The sequence below is a fragment of the Choloepus didactylus genome, chromosome 19 (genome assembly GCF_015220235.1).
Source record: "Choloepus didactylus isolate mChoDid1 chromosome 19, mChoDid1.pri, whole genome shotgun sequence".
In the NCBI taxonomy this organism is placed as follows: Eukaryota; Metazoa; Chordata; class Mammalia; order Pilosa; family Megalonychidae; genus Choloepus; species Choloepus didactylus.
Window position 1 is genome coordinate 8551322 of NC_051325.1, and position 16088 is coordinate 8567409.

Below are 16088 nucleotides of genomic sequence, written 5' to 3' on the forward strand. Positions count from 1 at the left end.
GTGGGAAGCTGGGTGAGAGGTCTTGCTCCATGGGTCCTGGGTCAGAGCTGGCTCTGAAGACAGCTGAGCTCGTCATGGTGTCAGCCTCCACTGAATGCCTCTGTGTTCGTTTCTGGCAGCTCCTTCAGCGCCCGGGTTTTCCGAGTGACCTTCCTGATGCTCGCTGTTTCCCTCACGGTGCCCCTGTTTGGTGCCATGCTGCTGCTGGACTCCCCCATCGACCCACAGCCACTCAGGTGAGCCTCTTGGCAGCGTGTCAGGAGCCGCGGTGACTTCTGGGTGGGGGGAGTCTCTGGTGCCCGAGTCCTCACATTGGATTAGACACCATACAGAATGCGCACGTGGTGTTGTCCACTCCACTGTTCCAGAAGTGAGACTATACAAACCACAACCAAAAGTCAGGAACGTCCTAGCTGAAGAGAAGCTTAAGTATTAGGGATAGTTTAACTTCAGTTCACTTGAAATGTCAAAAGCACTCACACTCAGAGGTTGATTTTGTTACCTTGTTCAAATTTTATCAGCAACTGATTTTTTACAAACCTGTGATTGCAGTGTTCTGTTTTTCCTAAGTTACCTTTCACCAGTGGAGATCTATGAGCAATGCTGTCAAGTACAACTTAAAAAAGAATAGTACTCACCTGGGGCTTATGAGTTATCTTCATGCAATGGGCTTTTTTTTTTTTTTTTAATTAAATTCAGTTTTATTGAAATACATTCACACACCATACAATCATCCATGTTATACAATCCACTGTCCACAGTATGATAACATAGTTATGCGTTCATCACCACAGTCTATCTCTGAACATTTTCCCTACATCAGAAAGAACCAGAACAAGAATAAAAAAATAAAAGTGAAAAAAGAACACCCAAATCATCCCCCCATCCCACCCCATTTGTCCTTTAGTTTTTATCCCCATTTTTCTACTCATCCATACACTAGATAAAGGGGGTGTGATCCACAAGGTCTTCACAACCACACTGTCACCCCTTGTAATCTACATTATTATATAATTGTCTTCAGGAGTCCAGACTGCTGGGTTGGAGTTCGGTAGTTTCAGGTATTTACTTCTAGCTATTCCAATACATTAAAACCTAAAAGGTGTTATCTATATAGTGCATAAGAATGTCCACCAGAGTGACCTCTTGACTCCATTTGGAATCTCTCAGCCACTGAAACTATTTCGTCTCATTTTGCATCCCCCTTTTGGTCAAGAAGATATTCTCAGTCCCACGATGCCGGGTCCACATTCATCCCCGGGAGTCATATTCTGCATTGCCAGGGAGATTTACACCCCTGGGAGTCAGATCCCACATAGGGGGGAGGGCAGCAAGTTCGCATTGTTGTGCTACCATCTCCCAAAATTGTGTTCCAAACCACGCACTCCTGTCTTCTATCACCCTGTAGTGCTCCCTTTAGTATTTCCTGTAGGGCAGGTGTCTTGTTCACAAAGTCTCTCATTGTCTGTTTGTCAGAAAATATTTTGAGCTCTCCCTCATATTTGAAGGACAGCTTTGCTGGATACAGGATTCTTGGTTGGTGGTTTTTCTCTTTCAGTATCTTAAATATATCACACCACTTCCTTCTTGCCTCCATGGTTTCTGCTGAGAGATCCGCACATAGTCTTATTAAGCTTCCTTTGTATGTAATGGATCGCTTTTCTCTTGCTGCTTTCAGGATTCTCTCTTTATCTTTGACATTTGATAATCTGATTATTAAGTGTCTTGGCGTAGGCCCCTTCATATCTCTTCTGTTTGGAGTATGCTGCGCTTCTTGGATCTGTAATTTTATGTCTTTCATAAGAGATGGGAAATTTTCATTAATTATTTCCTCTATTATTGCTTCTGCCCCCTTTCCCTTCTCTTCTCCTTCTGGGACACCAATGATACGTACATTATTGTACTTTGTTTCATCCTTGAGTTCCTGGAGACGTTGCTCATATTTTTTCATTCTTTTCTCCATCTGCTCCTTTGCGTGTAGGCTTTCAGGTGTTTTGTTCTCCAGTTCCTGAGTGTTTTCTTCTGCCTCTTGAGATCTGCTGTTGTATGTTTCCATTGTGTCTTTCATCTCTTGTGTTGTGCCTTTCATTTCCATAGATTCTACTAGTAGGTTTTTTGAACTTTTGATTTCTGCCGTATACATGTCCAGTTCTTCCTTTACAGCCTCTATCTCTTTTGCAATATCTTCTCTAAACTTTTTGAATTGATTTAGCATTAGTTGTTTAAATTCCTGTATCTCAGTTGAAGTGTACGTTTGTTCCTTTGACTGGGCCATAACTTTGTTTTTCTTAGTGTAGGTTGTAATTTTCTGTTGTCTAGGCATGGTTTCCTTGGTTATCCAAATCGGGTTTTCTCAGACCAGAACAGGCTCAGGTCCCAGAGAGAAGAAATATTCAGTATCTGGTTTACCTGAGGGTGGGTCTTAGAAAATTGCTCCACCCTTTGATGCTTCGGGTCACTGTGCTTTTCTGCCCAGCAGATGATGCCTGTTAGCCTCTAATTCTTGACTGGTATGAGGAGGTATGGCCGTGTTCCCCCAGGCTCTGGGGTCTGGTCCTGAATGGAAAGGGCCCCACCCCTTTCCTCCTAGAGAAGACAGACCCCCCAGGTGGAGGTTATTAGCATTTCAGTGGTCTCTCTTTCTGCTTGTGCTGTCTCCACCCTTCTCCGCTTCACAGCCCTGGAAACTGAAAATGACTGGGGCTTTCTCCACGAGCCGAAAAAGAAACAGATAGTCCCCTTCAGGCCCAGTCCAAGGCTCTCCAAGGTCAGTCATCACCCAAAGCCTCTGTCTGTTTTTTGGGGCTGCGTACCTGTAGTGAGCAGTTCACACTCGCTACTTAAAACCCCGGTTGGAGCTCAGCTGAGCTGTATTCGCTTGCTGGGAGAGAGCTTCTCTGTGGCACCACGCGGCTCCGCAGCTCGGGCTATGGGGGAGGGGGTCTTCCGACCTGGTTCCGCAGGTTTTACTTACAGATTTTATGCTGTGTTCTCGGGCATTCCTCCCAATTCAGGTTGGTATATGATGAGTGGATGGTCTCGTTTGTCCCCCCGCAGTTATTCTGGATTATTTACTAGTTGTTTCTGGTTTTTTGTAGTTGTTCCACGAGGACTACTTAGCTTCCACTCCTCTCTATGCCGCCATCTTGCCCGACCTCGCGATGGGCTTTTATTGGTCATGATGACTTACGACATGGATGTAGAACTGGTTTCAAAAGGGTTGTGCAGTCTGGTTAAGTAAGTTCACGTTTCCCGTTGATACTGCCAAGGGAGGTGAAGCTGTCTGAAGCTCATTTTAAATGAGTTAATCCATGTAAAATATAAAAAATTCAGACAAGGACCATGTCTAATTATAAGAGCAAATATAACATATGCAAATGAATAATGTGTTGGTTTTTTATAAATAACAGTTAAGGCTTTATATTGAATCCAATTCAATAAAAATGTGTTCGTCCCCTAGGATGCCTAGGGTGGGTGTACCCAGCTGAATACAAAGATACAGGGAGGGCATGCTTCTGACTCTAGATTGCCACATGTATACAAGCACTGACTTTATATTGAATTCAGAATCAGTCAGGACACGAGGTGCAGTAAACAAATGATTAGTGCATGTAAGATTGAGAATGTCTGGGAGCCTGGGGCCTGTAGACAGTTGTGAAGATTACTAGCTCTGTCATTCCTGCTGTTTCAGTGGGTCCCTAGGCACATTTTCTGCATGTGCTAGCCCCAAGGTCATCCAGGTTACCTTTCTGAAGGGGCCAAGGCACGCCCCAGCAATGCCTGGGTCAGCATCCCCTGGGGCTCCCTTGACGTGTTGGGGGAGGGTCATCTCTCAGCCCCTCAACATGTAGAAGGATGGGCTCGGCCCACCCCAAATAGAAACCAATCCAGGGCCTTTGTGGATAGTTTAGTTGGCTAAGGCAGGATGATTGGAACAGTGTATGTAGCTGGGGACCTAAGGCTTGGATTACAGAGTTAGCCTTGGACAAGAGGGGGCCCTTCTGCAGATGGAAGGAGGAAAGGGGAGAGAGCAGCTGAGGAGGGAGTTTGAGTTGGAGAGGGAGGGATAGAGCTTAAATGACCGAAAAACTTCAACTTCTATAATGGAAAAGTGAATTTTATGTGTGCAAAGAGTGGTGGAAAAATTAAGAGGAAAGATAGATTTGTGTCCCTGATCAAAAACTGAGAGGAAACATGACCCCAGAAAGGTGTGGGATTCTGAAAAGTGGATTCTGTCTGAGGAGTCACAGGTGAGCTGAAGAGGAGGGAGAGGGGAGCACCCAGTGAGCCCCACATGCCCACAGAGTCCTCCCGCGGCTCTGACTCCGTGAGTGACTTGCTCCAATGTGGAAGGATGGGCCCAGAGATGGCACAGAGCTTAAGAAGAGGAATGCGCTGAGTTTGGGAAGAAATGCGAATGGCAGCAGCCGAGAGGGCTTCTTGAAAGCTTTGTTCAGAGCAGAAAGAGCCCGGAAGAGACCCACTCTTGGGGGCAGTTGGGACCAGAAGAAAAGAGCCACAGCTTCCGCTCCGCCTCTGTCATCTCCGTCCACTGGAAGTATGGCGTCGGGCCAGATGGGCGGGCAGGAGTGGGCATCCAGCTGACCGAAGGGCCTTTGAGCCAGATGGCCTCACCATGGGAGCTTAGACATGGGTAGGAATCTGAGAAATCCCGGGGAACAGGCAGGCCAGGAGACCGGTGGGAACCAAGAGGAGAGGGGCAGAAACCCTTCCAGGGTGGATTCTGAGTGTGAAGCTTAGAGAGAGGGTCAGCAGGACGACTGCAGAGCTTTGCTGGTGACCTGCCATGCAGAGGAGCTTCCTTTTCCTTTCATTATTTGGACGCTTAGAGGGAAGCCAGAGACACAGCGTATATGGGCAGACTGGTTTGCTCAGCGCTGTTTGAGGGTGCCTTCAGGGTCCTGTTGATAGTGTGCTGAGATGTGAGTGGAGTGGCTGTGCTCGACCCTGGGCAAGAAAGCGCGGATCGGTTCCGTGAGTGTCAGCTGCAGACGTCGCCTGGGATGCCCGGATGGACAGGGGCCGTATCTCTCCCTGCAGCGGGAGATCAGGCAGCCAGGGGCACTGTGCCCTCAGTCTCTTCCTGCCCTGCAAGCGCCTGTGGACCCCCTGGGTTGTTTATTGCACTTCTGTTGACTCTTTGCATCCCTGACCACCCATAAAGGTTGTGGCTATTTTGTATTTATTATCTGAGTTTTACAGTTTTACCCTGGTAGCAAAATGTGGTTTTCTGACAGTTCTGCAACGACTTTCAGCTGCAGGTAGAATTACTATTCCTGTTGGTCTTTAAAACTCTACCAACAAAATCTGTTTCTCAAAACACTACTGTATTTTTTTGACTTTTACATTTACTTTTACTGATAATTTAAAAAACGACTAGCCACATTCATAGTCTATGAAAAATAATCATTTTGTTCCTTTCGAGTAGAAGCCAGGTTCTGTTTCAGAATGACTCTGGGCTGCAAGGCTGAAAGGGCTGACGCCCGAGTCAGGGTCTGCACGGGTGGCCGTGTCCCGGCCACGTGGAGCGTGTGCGACACACTCGTCACATTCATGGATGACAGAGCTGGCAGGAACACTGACTATGTTTGCTCTCAGAAGGAAGAGTAAAGAGGAGTCCTGATCAGCCAAAGCTGTGGGAAGGAACAAGATAAAAGTTCAGACTGAACATAAAGACCTTCATTTGTGTTTTAAAAGTCAAGGACACCACTAAGAGCAGACAGGCGTCAACCGGCTGTAGCAGGAGTTCCTGCAGCCTGGCTGCCGCAGGGTCCGAGGCTTTTACTGCACGCCCTTTGCATTGTCTTACAGAGCGTTTCCTTGGTCTCCCTGCTGAGGGTACAGCCAGCATCAGTGTGGGTAGGAATGGTGCATCCTAGAGTGTGGTTAGTTTAACTGAACAATATTTTTGAGTTCTTCCTGTGTGAAGGAATCAGGCCCAGTCTGAGGCCCCAGAGGGTGGGGGGTGGCTGAGGACCCCCTGGGTGCCACTCTCTGTCCTGGGGCTTTCTGGACTTGGTTATGTTTAAACCCAGAACCCAGTGACCTCTGAGGTGGGGAGGAGGACAGGTGCAGGTGGGAGGATGACCTTCTCAAGGTCAGGCTTTGCACCCTGCCGGGTCTGACTCCACAGTCCGAGCTCTTTAACTGGAGCGTGCAGGCTGCTTTCGAAGTGCCTCCCTGGTCACCCTGTGTGAACAGAGCTCCTTAGTTAAACCAGGAGTGTTTTTCTAAGAGCAGGCGGGAGGCCACAGCTGGGGGCTGGGCCAAGAGGGAAGGGGAGGGACTCGAGCTGGGGGATTGTGCTGTGTCCTGAGTAAACGACTCAGAGGGGGTGCTGGGCAGTGAAGTGTTGTGCCTGGAAGGGAGGGCATGGACAGGGCCGAGAGTGGTTTCCGTCCTTTGCCCCGGGACCACCCCCAAACCCCTGGTTCTCCCACTCTGGCAGGGAGGCCAGGAGCCTGCCTGGGGGAGAGAATTGGAGGACCTTCCTGTTCCTTCCTTCCTTCAGTGGTGTTCCTGGGAGCCTCTGGGTGCAATTAGAGGGCCCGGTGCTCGAGGTACAGCAGAGAAAAACACAGAAACAGATTCCCCATCTCACGGAGGAGTGTAAGACCTAGTGGAGACAGACAGACAGTAACGTAACAGAAGTCAGTGAGATGGGACGTGAAGTGCCACTCACTATGAAAATTCAGGGCAGGGCAAAGGGCGTGGGGCTGGGGGTGAATGTGCACTTGGGAGGTCAGGATAGGCCCCACTGAGAAGGAGAGATGTGGGTGAGGGTCCATGGGGGGGGTGCTCCAGGGGAGGGAGCCGCCAGCGCTCAGGGCTTTGGATGGAGACGGGCAGTATGTTCAGGGAGTGCAGCAAGCCGGGGGCTGGCAGAAGAGAGGCAAGGTCATGGGGCCCTGGCCCTGCGGGGTGCTGAGCAGAGACACTACGTGATCTGGTTTCCTGTCAGAGGCTCCCCCTGGCTGCTGTGCTGAGCCCTGGCTGTGGGGCAGAAGGGAGGAGCAGAGGCCCTGTGCTAAGAGCAGAGGATGGGGGGAGTGGTTGTGAAGGCATCGTCAGCAGGATTTGCTGATGGACTGGGAGATGTAGCACTTTTGCACATGGATGGGACCCACTCATGGAGAGAGGAGAATGAATGTGTGAGGGGCAGGGACTGCCCCCAGGAGAGACTGTGCATAGAGAGGGGCCGATGGGCCGTGCAGGAGGATGGGGACAGGCAGGTGGCGTGGGGCCTGCTGAAGAAGGTCTTCCCTGATTTCTTCTGTCTTCTGTGGGAAGCAGGAAGCAAGACTGGCAGCTGAAGGTGGGTGGGTGCTCGTGGGCTGAGACACAGACACTGTTTCCTTCTGTCTTGGCTGGACCTTAATGGCTGGGAAAGTAACTCCAGGGTTCTATAGGTTAGAGGATGGGTGGGCTTAAAACACCCATGGGCGTTGGGCAATGGCAAAGGAGGGGCTGGGTTAGTGAGGGTGGGCAGAGGCCCCAGGCACTCCCACGTGGCAGGCGGTTGACAGGTGGCCGCTGAGCTGATCATCCAACAAAGGCCATATTCCTATTTTCATATTTATTTTGTACTGTGATCTTCTCTGGTGCCCTAGAACAGTTTTTTCCCTCAACATTTGCATTTCTGGAAACTAAGGATCTTACTGGAATGTGCCCTCTTTGTCAGAGAGCAGGGAATTATGCGTGCAGTATGTCCTCAGTGAATATTTTCTTCATCTTGTTTTTATAGACAAATCCCTATAATTGCATTATTTTACAGCTTCAAAGAACCTCCTCTCATGCTTGGTGTTCTGCAACCAAATACGAAGTTGCGGCAGGCGGAAAGGCTATTTGAAAATCAACTAATTGGACCCGAGTCCATAGCCAACATTGGGGGTGAGTACAGGCCCGGCCTTCAGAGTGTGGCCCTGAGGTGCCTTCACGGCTGCCAACTGCCATGACAGAGGGACTTGGAGGGACTGGGCACAGCGGGCCCCCAGCTCCAGGTGGGGCCTGGGCCGCCTACTTAGCCCCATGCACACTGCTGGTCAAGCCAGCAATCCCCGGGAGCTGACTGTGGGCTCTTCCTGGGAGTGGCTGCTTCCAGGTGCAATGCCCTTGGAGGCCTGGGTGAATCTGAGCTCATCTCCATGGAGCACTCGACTATTGAAAGTGCTGGGCCCATTAAAATGAAAGGAAAATGCAGACGTTGGTGATGAATTGATTTATCAGAGTTAGTCAGTAGATATTACTTGACGACATTGTTTCTTAGCTCGATTTGTCCTGGTGTAAATTTCAGTTTTGAAATGAAGATGAGTAGTCCTTATTAGTTCCACAATTTTATTTTATGTTTTAAGCTCATGTTGGTAGTTATAGTTAAGGCTGACCATCTGCTTCACAGTTGCCTAAACTGGAGAACCAGAATCAGGTCCAATTCTGTTGCTTGAGTCTCTAGCAATCTGGAGCAAGGCATTTTCTGAATGTTAAAACGGAATTAAAAAATACCGTTAATGAAAAGTTTGCAAACTTGAAATGGTGCAGGATTTATGAACAGCTTGTTTCGACACATCCCTCATACAACATATCAGCATGTGTCTGTGAGGTGGGGATAGACCTGTGTCCAGGGTTCTGATTTCTTTTTCAGGGAGATCGGCAGATACCCCTCCTCCAGGTGTGTTCTGCTACTTTCTTGTCCCTGTCCCTGCTGTTTGACAAGGCCCAAAGGCTGGGTCACTTCTGCAGTCGTTTTGGCAAAGTCAAAATTGTTTCAGGAGGGCTAAGTACTTCATGTGGGCCATTTATTAATAAAACTTTTTATTTCTCTTAAAAAGAAATGGACATTGTATTTGTAAGTGTCATAAATTTTGGTTGGTGAAAAACCAGATATTGATATTTAAAACTGGAATTTCCAGGAGTTCAAGTACAATGCAGTGGTCTTTACCTCTCCAAGAGAAGCTTTTCCTGTCTTCTCTCTTTCTACCTGGACTGACCTCTTGTTGAACTTTTTCACCTTTTTTCTCTTTCCCCACATGTCATCCTCTGGGTGACATTTCTCGTGAGGCCTGTAGGGCCCCTTTGGTTACCCCCATAGTATGAGCCACAGGGAGGCCTTGGGGACCCACTGCTGCTGCCTCCCCAGTGGTCGGGTGGGTGTCCACTTGGTGCTGACAGTGCGGGGGGACTAGCCTCTTAGAGAACACCGAGGGGCCGTGATCACCAGTTACCAAGTGTCATTTGATCCTGAAGGACTTCCTAGCAGTTCCTCCACGTAAGCTGGATCTAATCAGCACGAGCAGCAGACGTGGGCATGAGGCAACTCTGCGCTCCTGCCCCTGACCGCTGACGTCAGCTGAGGCCTGCAGGATGGCCGGGCTCTCTTTTGGGAGTAGCCAGTCCTGGTTTTTGCCGCTGACTGGAACCTCCTGTACCCTTGCTCTGCAGTCCCCAGGACCCATGATTTTATTCCTCTAAGTTTCCAGGATTATTTTAAAATTCCCAGACATCACTTCTACTTCTTCATCTTCAGAGCTGCCATCTCCTTGTGGAGAGATGTGCTGTAGAAGGCGAGGGGGTGGTTGCAGCACTGTAGGCCAGCCCAAAAATGCTCTTTCTTACTCCTTGCTTGTTTTTCAAACAGATGTGTTGTTCACTGGTACAGCAGATGGCCGGGTGGTAAAACTTGAAAACGATGAAGTAGAGACAATCGCCCGATTTGGAACAGGCCCGTGCAGTAAGTCGTTGGCCGTGCCCCATGACCGTGTGTCTCCCCCATCACTCAGGAGGAGACCACGTGTGGCCGCTTTTCCCAAGAAGTCACGAATGCTCCTGAGAAGAACCCCTGACCTTTGACAGAACACGCCATGGGGGGTACCAAGAACTCTTTATTTTCCAGCGTGGTCTCTGGACCTCTTGAGGCCTAATCAGTGCCTGCTCACCCATGGGCCCCCACCATTCCACTCAGGCCCACACTCACCTCTGCCGTCAGAGTGTTGCTGTAGAAAGTGTTGGTGTTGCCATTTCTCACATGCTCAAATGCAGTTTCTGCATTAGCAGCACAGGAGTGTCAGCAGTGCCACTCAAAAGTGAAAATACACTTGGTCACTCTGAGTTTTGAAAACTAGACAACAAGAATCTCACTGTTTAAAAACTGGTAGCCCACAGACTTCTCATTAGTTGCCAGTTATCATTATTTAATAGTTTGGAATGTTTCTTTAAAAGTGACTTATTTTTATTATAAAGTGGAAACAATACAAAGAAGATAGTAAAAATCATCTAAGTCCTCTCAGATGTTACTGTTATTAACATTTTGGTGAATGGTTTTTCTGACGTCTTTCTTTTCATGAACACCCTTCCCCCACCCCCTTCTCAGTTTTATATAATGGACTTATATTGGGCCTGTGGTTCTTAAGCTTGCATTTTTCCACTCCATATTTTGACAATAAGCTCCTGGCAGCAAACACCCTGCAGTAATCACCCCTGCCAGTGAATACCCTGCAGTGAGCACCTTGCATAAGCACCCTGCAGTAAATACCACTGCACTAAGCATGCTATGGTAAGGATACTGAAATATGCAGCCTACAATAAGCTTCCTACAATTAGCACCCTGAGGAAAGCATCCTGTGGTAAGCACCCTGTGGAAAGCACCCCTGCTATAAATATGCATTGCCACAGATTTTAAAAAGTTTGGGTGGTGGAGGGGTGAAGTGTCTACACCCAGGTGTCTCCACTTTGTGCCAAGTGAAGACAAAGCAGTTTCATGCTGTTAGATGGGTAAAAGTGTACAGATCGAGCTGTAGGGCTGAAACTCCCAACTCCTGGGATTCTGAGCGGCTTCTGGAGTTGGGCCTGGGTCCTGATTTTGCTCCTGAGTCAGCTGTTTGTGACTTGGTTGCTGACATGAGCATGATTCTTAGGTACCGGTGGTTATGCATATGTCCAGATTTTTGGATGGTCCCTCTCGACCCATCGGATGGTCACTCTAAGTCCTGAGGAGGCTGGAAGACCGGGTGGGTGGTGGCCTGCCTCTATGCCATCATCCTTTGAGCTCTTTAAAGAGCTTTAAAGAGCTTTAAAGAGCTGATGCCTGATGCATATTTATGAAGGGACAGAAGAGGCATTTGGGCACTGAGGAGGGCACGGATGAAGTCCTGGGCCTGTTGTTGATTCCTGTCTGTTTATCCTCCTAGAAACCCGAGACGACGAGCCTGCCTGTGGGCGGCCCCTGGGTATCCGGGTGGGGCCCAACGGAACCCTTTTTGTGGCGGACGCCTACAAGGGACTGTTTGAAGTCAACCCCTGGAAACGTATGTGACAACATTGTGCTTCCTCTGGGGAGGATTTCAGATCCTTTACATAATATATGCATAAGCAGATTCAATAGAATTCCTTGAATACAGCCTGCTGGAGGCTCTGTTGTATTTTCTTGTTGGATAGTAGTACTGCATGCACTGCCTACGGTGTCAGCTGAACACCAGAAACCCCCTACCATGACTGCATTTGGCCATTGCCCTAGTTTCCCCTGGCATTGGCATTTCAGCCACAGGGTCTCATTTTGAGGCTGTTAGGGCATGATGGTTTGTCCCTCTGTCTTTATTTTTCTATGCTTCTCTCTTGATCTGGGTCTTCTGTTTGCTCACTGTCTCTCAGTCTTCTCTCTTTTTCTTCCCCTCTTTGTCTGCTCTTTTCATTTAACCACTGTTACACTTGCTGTACGTGCTGTGTTGGATGGAGGGTGAGGCTCGGGAAGGGTCTGTCCTTGTGGGCAGGGGCTCTGGGGCATTTCCTTGTCCATGAAGTAGGGAGGGTAACAGCCCTACCTTCTGGGCCTGCTGCAAGGGTGTGAGATCACATGTGGCAGGAGCTCAGCATTCAGTAAGCGTTCAGGCCCATTTGCTTCAAAAACTTACTATTACTGTTGCTGCTTCTTTATTTGAAAAGCAGATGAGTAGAGCATTTTATATTTCTCTCAGGTTAACAAACAGAACGAAATTGCCTTTTACCTAAGGCTCTTAACAGATTTTTTAAGATCAGTTGGCCTCAATAAAAGAGAAACTTCCTCATCCTTAGAAGGAAGATTCAGCCTTTGATAAAGTCAGTGCACAAAATTTCATCACCGAACAGATAATGTACTATTTTTCACTCTACGTAGGAAGGAATCATCTGACATATGAGCTTGGAGAAGGTCATTTTAGTTTTCATTTTTACATCAAATTGGGCTGATGAGTATTTTGAAATTATTGAGAAACAAGTTCTTAGAATGAAAACAAATTTTTCCTTCCTTCCTTTCATTTTTTAAAACTCAGGTGAAGTGAAACTGCTCTTGTCTTCTGATACACCCATTGAGGGAAAGAAAATGTCCTTTGTCAATGATCTCACGATAACTAAGGATGGCAGGAAAATTTATTTTACGGATTCTAGCAGCAAATGGCAGAGACGTGATTATCTGCTTTTGGTTATGGAGGGAACTGATGATGGGCGGTGAGTATTTGTTCATTCTTCAGTTAAACAGTTGGCGGGCAGGGTAACGCCAGCAGGGTTTTTCACTTTTAGGAATCACTGGCATGTTTCTTTTTTTTTTTTAATTCAGTTTTATAGAGTTATATTCACATATCATCCGTGGTGTATAATCACCTGTTCACAGTACCATCATATAGGTGTGTATTCATCACCAGAATCAACTTTTGAACATTTTCCTTATGCTGGAAAGAATAAAAATAAGAATAAAAAATAAAAATAAAAAAGAACATCCAAATCATCCCCTCCATTCCACCCTATTTTTCATTTAGTTTTTGTCCCCATTTTTCTACTCATCTATCCATATACTGGATAAAGGGAGTGTGATCCACAAGGCTTTCACAATCACACTGTCACCCCTTGTAATCTACATTGTTATACAGTCGTCTTCAAGAATCAAGGCTACTGGGTTGCAGTTTGGTAGTTGCAACTGGCGTGCTTCTAAGCCTACTATTTCAGCCCTTGACGTAAGACCTTGATGGATATAATAAAACGGAGCAAGATGCTCTCGCTTTCTCTTTGAAAAAATAACATCAAATAGGATTTGCAGTAAATATTTTCCTCCGTGTGACTAGCATCTCTTTAGGGTTTCCCTGTTGATGGTTTGCCCAGTCCCTCTTCCCAGGGGCTGACCTTCAGCATGTTGGCATTTTACTGTTTGTCACTATGATTTCAGCTCAGGGAGAGGGGCTAATCGAGCCCCTCGCCCTGGGGCAGCCTCCCAGGAGAGCAGGTGGGAACTCAGTGTGGGGATGCTCAGGGAAGGAGGGGATGGGCGATTCCTTGGTGGCTTTCCATAGTGTGGCATTCCCCAGACTCTGGACCCCCCTCTGGTCTCTCTTCTGTCCCTGTCCTCCTGCTTGGGGCGGACCTTTGGGGCTGGACTCAGAGGGAGGGATTTCGGGTACAGTGAAGGTGGGTAAACTGAGTCTGGTGTGCCATCAGGTCTGTGGGCCAATAGTGTGGGCAGGAATAGCGGTCAGATCTCTGGTGTCAGTGAGGGAGAAAAAGCCTTGCTTTCTCTGCCAGAAACAGGGTCTGTGGCAGGTGCGAGCTGGGCCTGGCACCTTGGCGGCTTCCCTCCTGCTCAGCAGGCAGTCCTCACGTGGGATGGCACCCCGCCTGAGAGCACATGCTGACAGAGCTTGGCAGCCATTTGTCCCTATTTGCCCGGCCCGCTGAGAGACGTGGCACGCTGTGGCCACTCTGGGGCACTCCTGCTGGTGCTGCAGTTCTGGGTCATTCTGTTTGCACGGCGGACAGTGGCAGCTGCAGGCCAGGCCCCATCAGGTGACAGCACACAGCTGAGCTTGGTGCCCCACTCTCAGGGAGCACTGGGCAAGCACCCAGTGACCCTTCTGTCTAGGGGAAAGATGGGCATGTTGAAATAGAAGGGAGCTGCCAGGGGGCAGGGTGGGTGTTCCCCGAGGAGGTGCGTCTGGCAGGAGTCAAGGGGATTTCTGGGGCCAGCCTGGTTTCCGCTGGTCCAGCTGGGCATTGGTTCTCGGTGGCCCAGGGAGGCCTAGGCTTTGGGTCGCCCCTCTGAAGGGGGCCCCTGTGAAGTGGAGCCAGGCTTGGCCTTCCTGGGGCAGTCCCATTCCCCAGGCCAGCGAGAGCACCCACTGTGCAGGTCCCCTGGGAGAGAGCGCTGTGGGGCTCTCTGGATGAGGACAGGTCCTCAAGGGCCAGCCTGGAGCCGCATCCAAGCAGCACCCACTGGGGGGGCCCGGTGACCCCTGTGTGGGGCTGAGCCACCTTCCATGGGGGCCATGGTTCTCCTCAGTTGTGACGCTTCCTTCCTGGCATTCCACAGCCTGCTCGAGTATGACACTGTCACCAAGGAGGTGAAGGTTCTGCTGGACCAGTTGCGGTTCCCTAATGGAGTCCAGCTCTCTCCTGCGGAGGACTTTGTTTTGGTGGCAGAAACCACCATGGCCAGGATCCGAAGGTGCGTGTGGAGCTGCTGGGGGCTTGCCGGGCTCGTCGTGGCCGGGCGGGCAGGTGAACACGGACGGCCGGGAGCTGAGGTGCGCAGGGCCTCCTGGGGGCCACTACGCGGCCACGCTGCGTCCTTCCTCCCGTCTCCTGGGAGGCCTGGCGGCTGCCGTCTGTGCAAGCAGCTCTCTTGGAGGCTGGCGTGGCCGCTGGTCCCACTTCCCATCTGGTTTCTGAAAACTGGGCCAGACCCAGACCAGTCTGGTGCTGACCAAACTTCTTCCTTAAAGCGGGGGCTATTGGTCACCATCTACGTGGGTGGAATTTTTCAGATTCTACGTGTCCGGCCTGATGAAGGGAGGGGCCGATGTGTTTGTGGAGAACTTGCCTGGATTTCCAGACAACATCCGGCCCAGCAGCTCCGGGGGATACTGGCTCGGCATGTCCGTAATCCGCGCCAACCCTGGATTTTCTATGTTGGATTTCTTAGCCGAGAGGCCCTGGATTAAGAGAATAATTTTTAAGGTAACTCTAAAAATTTTAATTCCAAAAAACACACTGAAATGAATCCGATTGTGACCTTTTTTGACCTTTATAACCCTAAAAATTCTAGTTCTGCTTGTAATATTTGGAATTTTTAAAGACTACTTAAAAAAAAACACATTTCATTCTTCTGCCTGAAATGTAAATTTAAATATTTGAATCCTTGGATATTTTTTTTCTTCTGGGTTTCCTTGTTTCTGGGTATTTTATTTTAGATAATTGTGGTAAAAATTACATGTAACACAAATTTTGCCATTTTTAACCATTTTAAATGTACAATTAATTCAGTGGCGTAATTACATTTGCCATGTTGTGCAACCTTCGTCACTATTTCCAGAACTTTTTCATCACCCCAAATAGAAACTCTGAACCCATTAAGCAGTAATCTGTAATCTGCTTTCTGTTTCTATGAATTTGCCTATTCTAGATAGTTCATATATGTGAGATCATACAGTATTTGTCCCTTTGTATCTGGCTTATTTCACTCAATACAGTGTCTTCAGGGTTCATCCATGTTAGCTCATGTATCAGAACTTCATTCTTTTTATAGCTGAATCATCTCCCCTTGTGTGGATAGGCTGCATTTTGTTCATCCATTTATCTGTGGTTGGACACTTGGGCTCCCGTGAACAGTGCTGCTATGGACATTGGTGTGCAAGTGTCTGTTTGAGTCCCTGCTTTCAATTATTTTGAAAACCTAAGAGTGGGATTACTGGATCATATGATAATTCTATGTTTAATTTTTGAGGAACCACCAAAATGTTTTCCCCAGCAGCTGCACCATTTTACATTCCCACCAGCAATGCATGAGGGTTCGTTCCATTTTCCCCACATCCTCACCAAGACTTCTTATCAGTCTTTTTGATTCTAGCTGTCCTGTTGGGTGTGAAATGAGATCTCAATGTGGTTTTGATTTGCATTTCCTGGATGACGAATGATTTTGAGCATCTTTTCACGTGCTTATTGGCCATTTGTTTATCTTCTTGCAGCACTGTCTATTTAAGTCCTTTGCCCATTTTTAAATGGAGTGGTTAGTCTTTTTGTTGTTGAGTTGTAGGAGTTCTTTATATATTCTGGATATT

The 16088-nt window shown here is 48.3% G+C and overlaps 1 protein-coding gene across 3 annotated transcripts in view; it reads left to right on the forward strand.

Moving 5' to 3' along the window:
- LOC119515351 (adipocyte plasma membrane associated protein) overlaps positions 1 to 16088 on the forward strand; it is a 92182-nt gene that overhangs the window by 70045 nt on the left and 6049 nt on the right. For 2 of the 3 annotated variants that reach the window (XM_037811204.1, XM_037811203.1), the window contains exons 2-8: positions 120 to 236; positions 7796 to 7911; positions 9653 to 9745; positions 11202 to 11318; positions 12318 to 12492; positions 14342 to 14476; positions 14796 to 14988. In XM_037811204.1, coding sequence (XP_037667132.1) covers positions 120 to 236; positions 7796 to 7911; positions 9653 to 9745; positions 11202 to 11318; positions 12318 to 12492; positions 14342 to 14476; positions 14796 to 14988 — 946 coding nt within the window. Of the gene's footprint in view, positions 1 to 119; positions 237 to 3129; positions 3238 to 7795; positions 7912 to 9652; positions 9746 to 11201; positions 11319 to 12317; positions 12493 to 14341; positions 14477 to 14795; positions 14989 to 16088 lie in introns of those variants that run through there. The other variant, XM_037811205.1, reaches the window with a different exon arrangement.